The sequence below is a fragment of the Ictalurus furcatus genome, chromosome 8, assembly GCF_023375685.1.
Source record: "Ictalurus furcatus strain D&B chromosome 8, Billie_1.0, whole genome shotgun sequence".
Lineage (NCBI taxonomy): Eukaryota > Metazoa > Chordata > Actinopteri > Siluriformes > Ictaluridae > Ictalurus > Ictalurus furcatus.
This window is the reverse complement of record NC_071262.1, coordinates 2827731-2841310: the sequence shown is the minus strand read 5'-3', so window position 1 is coordinate 2841310 and position 13580 is coordinate 2827731. Positions and strand designations below refer to the sequence as shown.

The window sequence follows — 13580 nt, the reverse complement described above, 5'->3', positions numbered from 1 at the left end:
GGACAGGGAGCCAATCCATCGCAGGGCACAATCACATACGCACTCACACACCCATTCATACACTACGGACACTTTGGACATGCCGATCAGCCTACCATGCATGTCTTTGGACTGGGGGAGGAAACCGGAGTACCCGGAGGAAACCCCCGCAACACGGGGGAGCACATACAAACTCCGCACACACAGGGCCACGGTGGGAATCGAATATTATGCATTATGTAAACAAACCAGCATTCTGAAAATGAATGAATGTTTGGTAACTATCAGAACTGACGCTGGTAAAAATAAATAAATAAATAAATAAATAAATCTAAGAGTGAAAACGGAAAGAGAATATTCATATATAATATTTGTTATGGCAGGTTTTTGACATTTTTGTCCTCTATGGACCTATGCGTAACGTTTTCTAATTGACGCACAAGGGTTAAGCAATGACTCCAGTATATAATCTCAATATGTGGCCATTCATTTCATACCAAATCAGAACTATAACCTGCACAGTAAGATCATAGTTCATTTAAAAACCTCAACATGCCACAAACTGAAATGAAATTGGGCTTTTCCATTATTTTTCAGAGCAGCGCATCATCTATCTATCTATCTAACTATCTATTTATTTATTTATTTATATGTAGGCCTACTATAGAGGGACGACACTAACTTGGAAACCTCCACTGGAGGCACCTTCTCGCCTCATTTGTGCTCCTCCCCTCCTCCTAACCTCAGAGGCTCAATCCTAAATCGTGCTCTGCTCCCTATATAAGTGCACTCCATCGGCTCGGAATGAATGGTTTCTGCGTCATATGGTGCGCTATATGTCCAATAGGGAGCGATTCGGTATTCAGCTGAAAGTCCTATTGTTTCGTTTCCTGTGGCTGTTCACTTGTCCACTTGACTTGGTTTGGCTGAGAGAAGCTCCACATCTCCAATAGGAGCAGAGTAACGGTTTCTCACAGCTCTCTGCTCCGTCTGCTTCAGAGGTTTAACACAACCGATTATCCCCCCCCCACCCCCCCCTCCAAAAAAAAACAAAAAAAAAAAAAAACAACAACAACAACAACCCCAACTCTACATAATGCTTTGTGCATTTCTGGAAGCTTAATCAAATCGAATTGTGGTCTTCTCTCAAGAGCTCACTCACTTTTTCAACAACATGAAGGAACTGGAGCAGAGGTAAGTGACACTGTTCCATTAATTGCTTTAAACTACTGTATATTTCACTAAAATGCCTCCTTAAGCTCAGTACTTATTTATTTATTTGTTTGTTTTAGACATACTTTCCTTAAATTTCATTCTTGCCAAAAATCATCCTGAAGCACAAAGTTCTGTATGCTAGGTGTTCATCTCTCAGATATATAAATTGATTAATATATATATATATATATATATATATATATATATATATATATATATATCCATGAGAGTCTACTATGACTCCATATTCACGATTTCATCACGTCCTCATGTCATCTAGCTTTATTGACTGATTGATGTATTTATTGATTTGTTTATTTATCGATGTATGTATTTATCTAGACAAATAATTCTCAGGTGTCACCACAGGCACAACATAAATATAAACATGATAAAAGACGAATCTGGCGTTTAAAACTGAGGAATGATGTCAAGTAGATTATACCACAGCAGTGTGCATGATAAGATTTTCTATAATAATAATAACGTACACAGGTTATTCATCTCTTTGATATGGTGAAGCAAGGAGATTTTTTTTTTTTTTTAAATAAAAAAAATTACATTAAAAAAAAAAAAAAAAGATTTCTGGAAGGAGTCTCCAGTGTTAGCGTTTGTACGTTTTCCTCCATGGGAGAGTTTTCAAGACAGAGGATGCTGTGGTTTCTTGTTTGTTTGTTTGTTTGTTTGTGAGTATCATGACAAGTGAAATAGTTTTGTGTATCTATATGTGTGTATTTATACAGTACTGTGCAAAAGTCTTGGGCACCCTATTTTTTTTTGTTATAGATTTTTTTATCTCATGACGTCTACTTTATCGAGTCAGTACAAAAACATTTTAGATTTCCAAACATTAGTTTTCCAGCACAAAATTCAACGTTACAGAAAAATGTTTGTATGTCTGTAAAGAACGCCACATATTAAGTGGTAAAAGACACTTTTCAGACAAAAAAAAAAAACATAATGAAGGCTGCTGGGTTTTGCTGCAAAAATAAGAATAAAGTGCGACAGTCAAAGTCTCCAGAAGAGCCGTGGCTGGTTCTGCAAGACGCTCGATAAACCTTACGCCTCATTTCCCTTATAAAACCGCACTAATTCTACCTGAGACTAAAGGGTCGTCACACCAAATATCATTTCCTTATTCTTGAAGGCGTCTTTCCTTTGCCGCATTTCTTTCCATGTGCCTAAAACTTTTGCGCAACACTGTATAACGTCAAGAGCGAGAAACAAAAGAGAGGCAGGTGAGGAAACGACTGTTTATAGGTGCAATGACATAAGTGATAACAGGAACGAACCTGTCTCCTGGACGTTCCACGACATTCAGTTTAACTACAAACTGACACTAGTATGATGCGTTTAATGTTTACGTGTTGCTGTGGTATAACAGGAATAAAACACTTTCATTTCAACCAGGACCATTTGTACCTTGGCATGTCCGTTATACTCTCCCAGAATTCATAATGAAGGCGTCACTACCCGTGTTGCATTAAGAAGAGTTTTCATCTCACAGCTAACCTTTCCTTTATTTATTTATTTATTTATTTATTTATTTATTTATTTAATATTAAGAGTCATTAGGTACAGTAATGCAAACTGACAGGCAGCGTATGACTTACTAGACGATATTATTTAGCATCAGCTGTCTGAATGTGACAGGCAAACACAGGTAACTTTTTAAAGAAGAATCAAAACATAAGATTGTGAGCTGTGGTAAATATTTGGTAGTTTCTTTGTGATACGCAGTCATATCTGTTTTCACTGTGGAGGAATCATGCAGCAAATGAAGTGTTGAGAAGCGCAAGTTGTTTGGGTTTTACTTCATCTAGGAGCAAATGGTCTAACCTTGAAAGCTGCCGGCTGCCAGTGAGTGACTAAATTGGATCCGTTTTGTGGAGGCTGCACCAGTACACTGACTGTATTGTATAGTACAGTACAGCACAGGCTTTGTAAGGGGCATGTGAGAACCCAGTAAAGATGTCACATCTCAGCTGAGCATGACAGACTGTATGTACTGATATTTACATTTTCATACGATGATGACCTAGATTTTTAGCATGATTTGCCATATGATCACATTTTAACATATTAACACCGTACAGTACTGGGCAAACTTGCAGCTCTGACCAATGCCTATATGTTTTCATTTTTAACGAAAGTGATGCAGATGCATCTGGCAAAACGTATGCGTTTGCGCTTCTACAGTAACATTATTGTTACGTCGTGCCATAGCAAAAGTCCACGTACATTACAAACGTACTTTACTGCGTACAAACTTGCTTTGTAATCAGGTGTTTGGCTCATACAAGTGACCGAGCCACAGTCATGTTCTATTGCTTAACTCGGTAAAAGATTTTGGCTAATTTTAGCTAAGAGGCTGTCAACGAGACAGCTGTCCTTGTAGCATGGCTTCACTGGAAAGCAACCAAGTGCTGCAAATAGCAAGCACAGACTCAGAGGGTTAAAACCAGTCACTTTTGTAGAACTAGATAACTAATTTTCTTTACCTAGCAAACATAGATTGTAATAAAGCAATCTGTAGCTACAAATTTCGAAAACAAAGTTACGTTTTTATTTAAAATGACTTTAATTTTAACTTACCAGTTCTGCAAGTAAAGGCCAATTCTGAGAGCACCTCTGAAAATCCAAACTGGTATTTATGCTAGCTTTAGTTTGGGCTAAGTCACGCTACGTTTTTCTTTTTTCTTGCAGGACCTCCGGCTTTACTCACAGCCTTGTTATATTGTTTAACTAGGTGATTTTAGTCAAGCAGACAGCTTGCAGTGTTGCCTGGTAGCTTGTGAGAAGGCAGTATAACTGTAAGAAGGAAGAAGAAGGAAGGAAAAGAACGTAGGTAGCACTAGAAAGTGTCCGGAAATAGTAGCCAGCTGGCCAGCTATGTAAGCAATCAATAATTAACTAGACATATATATTTATATAGTGCATTTCTTACACTTGATATTCACTCACTAGTATGGAGGTTTATTGTTTATTCATTATTTTCTGCCTTTTTATTTTTTTCTGAGGGACTAAAAGTTACCTATTACAATTTGAAATAATTGTTCTCAAAATAAGAACCTAAAATGCTAGCTAAATTCTGACTGGAGAGGCCAAACCTACTACATGACAAATTTTCAGATTCATACCAGACCTGCAAATAAGAATACGACTGTAAATAACGTAGTAGTCGTAAAGTTGTAGTAAGTAACTTTTTAGTTCCACAGAAAATATGAATAAACAATAAACCTCCACACTAGTAAATGAAATACGGTACAAAAACTCATTACCTCTACTGGCAATATTTTTGAAATGTCCACAATGAAATAAATATTGTATATTGTATAGCATACAATTGATTATATAAGGTCTGGAGCCACTAGGTCTGTTGCAAAAGGGAATTTCCAGAATGCTTGAAAGAACAGGCTTGGCCAGACAGCCATAGTTTGGCAAAGAAATAGTCAGCATGATGATGTGTTTTATACAGTTGCCATGCTTCTTCTTAGCAGGCTAGTGGGGCTCTAGAGGCTTGTTTGTATTACTGTCACTGGAAAACTGTTGACAGTTTTGTGCCATGAAAGCAAATCTATGAGGAAGTATCCTCCCAGTGTCAGACATGCTAAAAGAGCTTAGTCATCTGGATAGTAAACAAGTTAAACAGTTTTGAATCCAAGAAAAAAAAAAAAACGTTCTTTCCAGCACAGGTTTAAGTTGTTATATAAAGGCCTGTGCAAAGCTACCACTCAAGTTTCGGTTAAAAGCATTAATTGTAATGCCAAATCAATACCAATACTTGTATGTCTACCACCACTCTGTAGAAATGTATTCCCACATGTAGCTTCCTAGAATGTAGAAAAAAATATGTTAACACTCTGTTTGAGTCTCTTTTCTGATTCTTCTTTCACAGTACCGTTCAGCCATGAGGAACATACCATACCATGTGGTCTCATAAAAGCTTTAGGCTTCTATAAGGGTAAAAATAGGGAGAATCATTAACAATGGGATGAATAATATAACGATATATAGTCATGTGATAAAATAAGTACACCCCATGGAAATGGTTGGTTTTTTTTCTTTCCATATTTGGACAAGCAAACATGTGATCATCTGTGAATCGGTGCCTATTAATAAAGTTGGTAGACTTGAATAAAATCACAAGGAATATTAGCTTTTTCAATCATTTATTCAACAGAAATATATGTGATATTCCTTTATGGAAAAAGTAAGTACACCCTTGGCCTAAGAAGCTAGTATTGCTCCCTTTAGCAGAAATAATTTCTTGCAGGCTTTTTGCATGACTGTCCACCGGTCTCTGACATCGGCTTGATGGAATTTCTGACCACTCTTCCGTGCAATATTCTTTCAGTTGCAAGATGTTTCAGAATTTTCTTGCATGTACTGTACGTTTCAAATCCCCCCCACAACATTTCAATAGGATTCAAATCCGGGCTTTGACTAGGCCATTCCATAACCCTCCATTTCTTCTTTCTGAGCCGTTCCTTGGTGGATTTGCTCGTGCGCTTAGGATCATTATCCTGTTGCAAGGTCCACTTTCGGTTCAACTTTCGGACAGATGTCGTCACGTTATCTTCAAGCAGTCTTTGATATGATGCAGAATTCATAGTTGAATCAATGAATGCAAGCTGTCCAGTACCTGAGGCAGTGAAGCAACCCCAAACCATAACATTTCCACCACCGTGCTTCACAGTTGGTATGAGGTGCTTCTCCTGAAAAGCTGTCTTTGGTCTGTGCGAAACATGTCTGCTGTTACTCTGGCCAAACAACTCTATCTTTGATTCGTATGTCCAGAGCACATTATTCCAAAAGGCCCGGTCTTTGCCTATATGCTCACTGGCAAACTGTAGTCTTGCGCTAATGTTCTTTTTAGACGAAGGCTTTTTCCTAGCACGCCTACCATGCAGGTCAGATTTGTGCAATCTCTTCCTGATTGTAGAAGCATGCACTTTGACACCAACTTTTACTAGACTTACTAGTAGATCCTGTGATTAAATTTTGGGGTTCTTGGAGAATTAACTTTGCATCAGACGGTCTGCTCTAGGGCTGAATTTGCTCGGACGGTCAGTCCTGGACAAATTGGCATTAGTTTGAAATCTGCGCCATTTGTAGATGATTTTCCTTACAGTGGAATGATGCATTTCAAATAATTTGGAGATCTTTTTAAATCCCTTGCCAGACTCATAGGCATTTGCAACCTTTTTTCTGAAGGCCTTACAGAACTCCAGATCTTGGCATGATGACACCACACTCCTCAATAACAAAGGGAACACCAGACACTATATATATATATGAGAGGGGTATTAATAAGACCGGTTCCACCTGCACTCCCTAAGCAGGTTTTAACCACTGGCACCCAATCCTGAACACCTGAATCTAATTTGATAGATTTATAGGTGTGATAAATGTAGGGGTGTACTTGATTTTTTTGTTCATTTAAATTGTAAAAATTACTACAAAATGTCAATTTTATGTGTCATTTGACCGAGTGTATCACCTTTATTAACAGGCACTGTTTCAAAGATGATCAAATGTTAGCTTGTCCAAATATGTCAAAAAAGCCAACCATTTCCATGGGGTGTACTTAGTTTTTCACATGACTGTATAACCATGTCCTTGTCTTTTTTTTTTCTTTTTCTTTTTTTTTTTTTTACAGGAAATGTTATAATTGCTGCAGTACAGAAACAGATGACATTTCCACAGCTTCAGGGTGTGGAAATCCTATAATTAATTGTTAGCTAATTACTTACCAACATAGCCTGCCACGACTGTACACCGGTTTTCCATGGTAGAAATCATAATAATTCTGAATGATAGTTTCCCTTTACGACATTCATTAGTAACATATGTCTAGTGTCCAACGTTAAAAAAGCTTCGAAATAAATGCACACTAACAAAGATAAACATACACTCGCCGGTCACTTTATTAGGAACACCTGTACACCTGCTAATTTATGCGATTATCTAATCAGCCAATCATCACCACCAGATTGGTTTGAGCTGTCAGGAAGGATATAGTAACTCAAATAATGACTCTACAACTGTGGTGAGTAGAAAAGCATCTCAGCACGCACAAAAAACACTGAGCCTTGAGGTGCATGAGCTACAACAGCAGAAGACCACATCAGGTTCCACTCCTGTCAGCCAAGAACAAGAATCTGAGGCTATTATGGGCACAGACTCACCGAAACTGGACAGTAGAAGATAAGAAGAAAAAAAAAGTTGTAGCCCATTCACTGCAATGTATTCTGAGTTCTGAGAGTGCTTATTTGAGTACTTCCTGTCTTACTATAGACTTCCTGTCAGCTCAAACCAGTTGGGTCATTGGGTCCTCTGATCTCTCTCATCAACAAGGTGTTTCAGCCTGCAGACCCTCTGCTCACAGGATGTTTTTTTCCCCCCCGCTCCATACTGTATAAACTCTAGATACTGTGTTGTGTGACAATCCCAGGAGATCATCCATCCATCCATCCATCCATCCATCCATCTTCTATACCGCTTATCATTCTTCAGGGTCATGGGGAAACCTGGAGCCTCTCCCCAGGAGATCATCCATTTCTGAAATACTCAAACCAGCCCATCAACATGGCACCAACAACCATGCCATGATCAAAGTCACAGAGATCACTCTGTGAGCTCTTGATCTGTATCCGCATGATTTTTTTTTTCCCCATTGCGCTGCTGCTACACGATTGGCTGAATAGATCACTGCACGAATGTGAAGGTGTACAGGTGTTCCTAATAAAGTGGATGATGAGTGTAAACGATCAAAGCAAGTCTAAAGCAGTTTCCCGTACACTGATTCCCTTTTCTAATACACCAAATTCCACCTAAGACAGCCTTAGATAGGTGATGAGTTAAATCTGGTTTGTTAAATGAAGTGGAATCTGAAACTCTGCAGTGTTGAGGCCTTAACACGCTTGGACCAAAGTCATATTCAGTCATGTTTCTAATTCTATTCTATAGTTTTGAATAATTACTTTAAAACATACTGTCCGCGACAGATTTGAGACTGTCTTCTTTCGCTGATGATTCTGTAAATAGGGGGTGGGGGGGTGGGGGGGGGGAATTCACAGATGGCCAGACATCATAATTCTTCCAAGAATGCTCATGTTCAGCGTACTTACTAAAGTTGTCCTTTTTGTTGTTTTGTTCCCTCCTACAGAAAGCAAAAAGTGACCGTCTACGCGCACTAAAGATGATAAGAGCGCATCTGAGTGTGTGTCGATGATGGGCTGGGAAGTACACTGCCGCTAATACACTTTCTGACAGCTGGGAATTCGCCAGAAGCAAAACTCCTCCACCGTCCTCTGATGCCACAATGGCAAGTCTGGCTCTTAACGAGACTGGGCTGGAGGACTGCGGAATTGACGACTCCTTCAAGTACAACTTGTACGGTGTAGTGTACAGCATTGCCTTTGTGTTGGGCCTCATCACCAACTGTGCTTCACTCTTTGTTTTCTGCTGTCGTATGAAGATACGCAACGAGACCACTCTCTTCATGACCAACTTGGCATTATCGGACTTGATATTTGTATTTACTCTACCTTTTAAAATCTACTATAACGTCAGGCGCCACTGGCCGTTTGGCGACGGGCTCTGCAAGATCTCCGGAGGAGCCTTCATCACCAACATCTACGGCAGCATGCTCTTCCTCACCTGCATCAGTGTGGACCGCTTCCTGGCTATAGTTTACCCCTTTAGATCGCGCTCCATCCGCACTCGCCGCAACGCTGGCATTGTATGCGCTCTGATCTGGTTGCTGATCCTGGGTGGAGGCATGTCTGTGACCTTCTTCTCTGCAACCAACCAGGCCAAAACCATCACCACTTGCTTCGAGGGCTTCTCCCAGAAAACCTGGAAGACCTACCTGTCTAAGATCACCATTTTCATTGAGGTAGTCGGTTTCCTCATTCCGTTGCTCATCAACCTGGCCTGTTCGTCCATGGTGCTACGAACACTGCGTAAGCCGGCTACACTTTGCCAAATTGGAACCAACAAGAAACGTGTCCTGCGCATGATCGTGGTGCATCTAGCCATCTTCATCGTCTGCTTTGTGCCATATAACTCTGTTCTTTTTGTTTACGCTATGGTGCGCACCCAAGCCTTGGCAAGCTGCTGGCTCGAACGATTGGCACGAACTCTTTATCCTGTAACGCTCTGTGTGGCCACCCTCAACTGCTGCTTTGATCCAGTGGTATACTACTTCACCTCAGAGTCTTTTAAGAAGTCTCTGACCACAGGGAAATGTCAAAATAAGCTGGAAAGTACACCACGCACTGAAGGGCCTGTGTCTAGCAAAGAGAACATAGAGACTGAAAAAGTAGAAGCTAACAGAGTGTCCAGCAATGGAAAAGAACAGGTTACAGAGACTCAGTTCTGAGTGGACGGAATATACAACAGCACCAGTATCCACCAGTAATTAAGAGGAGCTTTGCTGAGGACTTAGCACTAAGTATTTTGCTCAGCCAGAGGAAATGTCTGGAATTTGAAGCCTTCAAGCTCTCAGGCTGAATGCTTACAGAGATCCGTATTTAAATTTGACTGTAAAGGTCCAACACTGTTTTATGCCATCCAACTGTATGTTGAATAAAGTGGCTCCACACAAGTAGTGGCGAATGCTACAGTGCCTTCCACTAATATTGGCACCCTTGGTAAATATCAGTTTGAAATCCGTGAGAGCGGAGTATTTGTGTGAATTTTTTGAACAAAAGATCACAAGGTTAAACAATAAAGACAATTTTTCACAGCCTTCTTTGCTCATATTTACCAAAAGGGTGCCAATATTACTAGAGGGCGCTGTGTATTAATGATTATATTTAGTCGATCGTTTTTTTTTTCTCTTTCTTTTAAACGAATTAGCACTCCTTAACTTAACTGATAGACATGTATACATGAAGAGTGTGTGACTGTTAACCGCTAAACATTTAAATATGTTGGTGTGCACTTACACGCACGGATGCACTGAAGTAATGTTCCTTATTTTTTTATTCTGATCAACGTTTTTGTATGAGAGATAGGATTGAAGAACTGTCGGCTCCTAACAAAGCAGCACTTTTACACGTGGGATCTCTGAATGTCTTTTTACTGTAGATGCTGTAGGTTTTCAGGCAATTAAAAGGTTTAAGACTGATTATGTCTGTCTTATCATTCCGCTACAGCGTGAAGATCGAATACGTTCAGGAACTGTGATTTGAAATTCCTAAGCTAAATCACTGCGACTTCACCCAGCAGCTGCAGAAGGGGCCCACTTAAAAATTTTTTATCCGTATACATGCTGACTCCCAGGCTTATCCCCACCCCCAGTGTGCCGATCTAGGGCAAAGCCGGGAGAAATCGTACGACTTTAAGGTTTCCCGAAGAGAGCTCAGAGGACAAACTCTACAATGGCTAACTCATGCAAGTGTATGTTGGAGATTAGAAATAAATAAATAACAGGCTTTCTGCAAAGCAAAGGGAAAAAGTTCAGTGTTCCCCAAATGCTTATTAAGATACCAGCAATGGGTTATTGTCTTGGGATTAGTCGTGCTGAGATTCAAGGAGCTGCCTTAATTCTCTTAATCGTGTTGTTATGGGTGCTTTCAGGCACGTACCCTGCACTTGATTAGCATGCGGTCTCCAAGTAAATGATTATTTATTGAACCAGACGAACACACACGAACACCAGGAGGACTGCAAGCTCTCTGGTTAAACATGTAAGAGCTGACTGAGTGAAGAAAAGTCACATATTAAAGGGTGAAGAAAGGAAGTAAAGATTTAACGTCAGTTACTGGCGAGTCATGTGGTATAATCCTGAAGACTTTTTTGTCTTATAACAAAAAAGTTTATAACAGTCCGGTCACTTAAACGTTTCAACAGAATGACTGAAAGCTTATGGAGGACCAAACCTGCAGAAATTAAAAATAAATAAATAAATAAATAAATAAATAAATGTAATAGGAAAACAAACAAAGGAATAAATGACTTGATAAAACAAATATACATCATTTTTAATTCAATTGAATCCTAAATGTATTTTTCCTTCATTTATTTTTTTTCTGTATTTCCTTGTAACTTTTATTTGTTTATTCTTTTATCTTTATATTTCTTTATGCATTCGTTTATTTTGATATTTATTGACTCCCGCATGTATCCCCCCCCCATCCACCACCAATTTTGATTATGTATGCATTTATTTATTTCAACATTTTTTATTTGTTTTTGCATTTATTCTTACATTTCTGTGTCTTGTATGGTAATTAGGTGGGTTGGTCTTGCCTTCCATCGTGAAGTGTGTGAAGAGTGAAGTGTGCGCTCGATGGGTCTTCACTTGTTTTGGAGTGACGCCGGGGCGGACGCTTAGAGAGTTATAGCAAATAGCTAGAGAGTTGCGCAACCCTTAGCAGACGAAGTGGATAACCAGGCATCAGATGACTGTGTTATTTAGAGTAGAGGTGCTTATTGATGTTTTAGGAGAGCTGTGTGCTCATATGAACGTCGAAGTACAGCCTGAACTGTTGCCCTGTATATTCAGAATCTGTTCAGTTCGAGTCGTTCTTATTTACTTAGGATAAGCACTACTGAAACTTATCTCTCACTGCGTCAAACTGCTGGAAACTTTGCAGTGTTTGGTGGATGTGAAAAGAACTCTCCAGCGCCATTTTTTCCAGCAACTTTCACATGTATTCGTGTTCATTTCTGTCTGTGTTGTGTGGTTAATAATGAGTTTGTGATTCATTCTCTTAGACCTGACGCTTATACATGAGCTCTCGACCAATGATAATGAGTCTTTATCGGTCACATATACATTACAGCACATTCGCACACTCCAGCATGTTAGGAGGTTGGGGTCAGAGTGCAGGGTCAGACATGATACAGCGCCCCCTGGAGCAGAGAGGGTTAAGGGCCTTGCTCAAGGGCCCAACAGTGGCAGTTTGGCAGTGCTGGGGCTTGAACCCCAGACCTTCTGATCAAGCAGGGACCGCCTCCCTCATTTCCATATTGTACAGGTAAAAGTAAAAATAAATGAACGCATAAATAAATACATATTAAAAATAAATGGATTTAAAAAAAAAAAAAAGAATAAATAAGAATAAATAAGAATAAAAGAATAATAAATGAAGGAAAAAAGTGATACAAAAAATACTTGTAGGATTAAATTTAATTAAAAATGAATTATATTTGATTTATCAAGTTGTTTATTCCTTTATTTATTTATTTATCTATCTAGTTATTTATATATGTATGTATGTATGTATGCATGTATGTATTTATTTATTTATTTATCATTTCTGCAGGTTTGATCCTACATAGTAAGCCCCAAAAACAATGCTTTACTTGCTCTGAGCTTTGGATGAAGTCACATGAGCGAAGTGCTTAGTGAAATTGGACGAAACCACCCACTCTCCTAAACTTATCTTAAGAAAAAAATCCATATCTGGCTCGGTGTTTAGCAACCTGATATCAGTTGACCTTATTCGTGTTTGAGTGACACACACATCTGTATACGTGCATTGCTAAATTACAAACGCACTAGAAGGGTGTTTCGTGTGGAAATATGAGCTTTATGGAAGAAATTCACCGACCATACAGGAGGTTTTAAGAGCAGCTAGTGTGACAGTAGAGAGCAACACTTTGGGTTCCTGAGAATTTGTGATGGACAGACAGGAGAAGGAAGGCCTTGGCTAATCCAGGGGCAAAGTCAAGGCATGAAGAGGCAACAGAGAGAGCTTGTAGCTCTCATACTTCTTAAATGGGGCACCTGACAGACCTTCCAGGACCACAGACAGGTCCCAGGAAGGGATGCGTGATCTGCTGATGTGTCTCAGCCGCCTGACACCACACATAAACATCAATGATGGAAGATGTTGCCCAACAGAGGCTCCATCAATAGGGGCGTGGCAGAAATAACCATGTAACCAATAACCAATAACCACTTGAGTGCATACAATTTTCTGCTCTAGCCTACAACATGGTCTCTCTTTATATATATATATATATATATATATATATATATATATATATATATATATATATTAAAACTGTATTACTGTACTCTATTACTCTATTATGGTGTAATGTAATGTGTGTAATGCTTCTCCCGGGAGACTAGTGTAAATTGACCGATAGCGCCATCTGTTGGTTTGGAAGAGGAAGCTGCTTAGCAGCATTTGTGAGAAAATCGTTTTCACAAGCTGAAAACACGTTTAAGACTGAAACCAAGCTTAATGGAGCTCTAGGCCTTTTCAGGAACCGATACATTAAAACCAAAGGATTATTTTGAAGCTAGCCCTAATTGGTGGCTGAAAGACAATCATTTCTCTCCTATTCAGAACCTTTTAGAGATAGCGATGGTTTTAGCCCCACCTCTTCTGCTTCCATTTTCATCATACAATTGGCCA

At 39.4% G+C, this 13580-nt stretch overlaps 1 protein-coding gene across 1 annotated transcript; it reads left to right on the top strand.

The window, feature by feature from the left end:
- The first annotated feature begins 757 nt into the window (after positions 1–757).
- Positions 758–10333, top strand: lpar4 (lysophosphatidic acid receptor 4). The gene is made up of 2 exons (XM_053631458.1): positions 758–1173; positions 8366–10333. The coding sequence occupies exon 2, from the start codon at positions 8522–8524 to the stop codon at positions 9581–9583; it is 1062 nt and encodes a 353-aa protein (XP_053487433.1). The 5' UTR covers positions 758–1173; positions 8366–8521; the 3' UTR covers positions 9584–10333.
- Positions 10334–13580: the final 3247 nt, after the last annotated feature.

Coding starts and splice junctions, on each gene's coding strand:
- lpar4 (XM_053631458.1), top strand. CDS start 8,522: ATGGCAAGTCTGGCTCTTAACGAGACTGGGCTGGAGGACTGCGGAATT.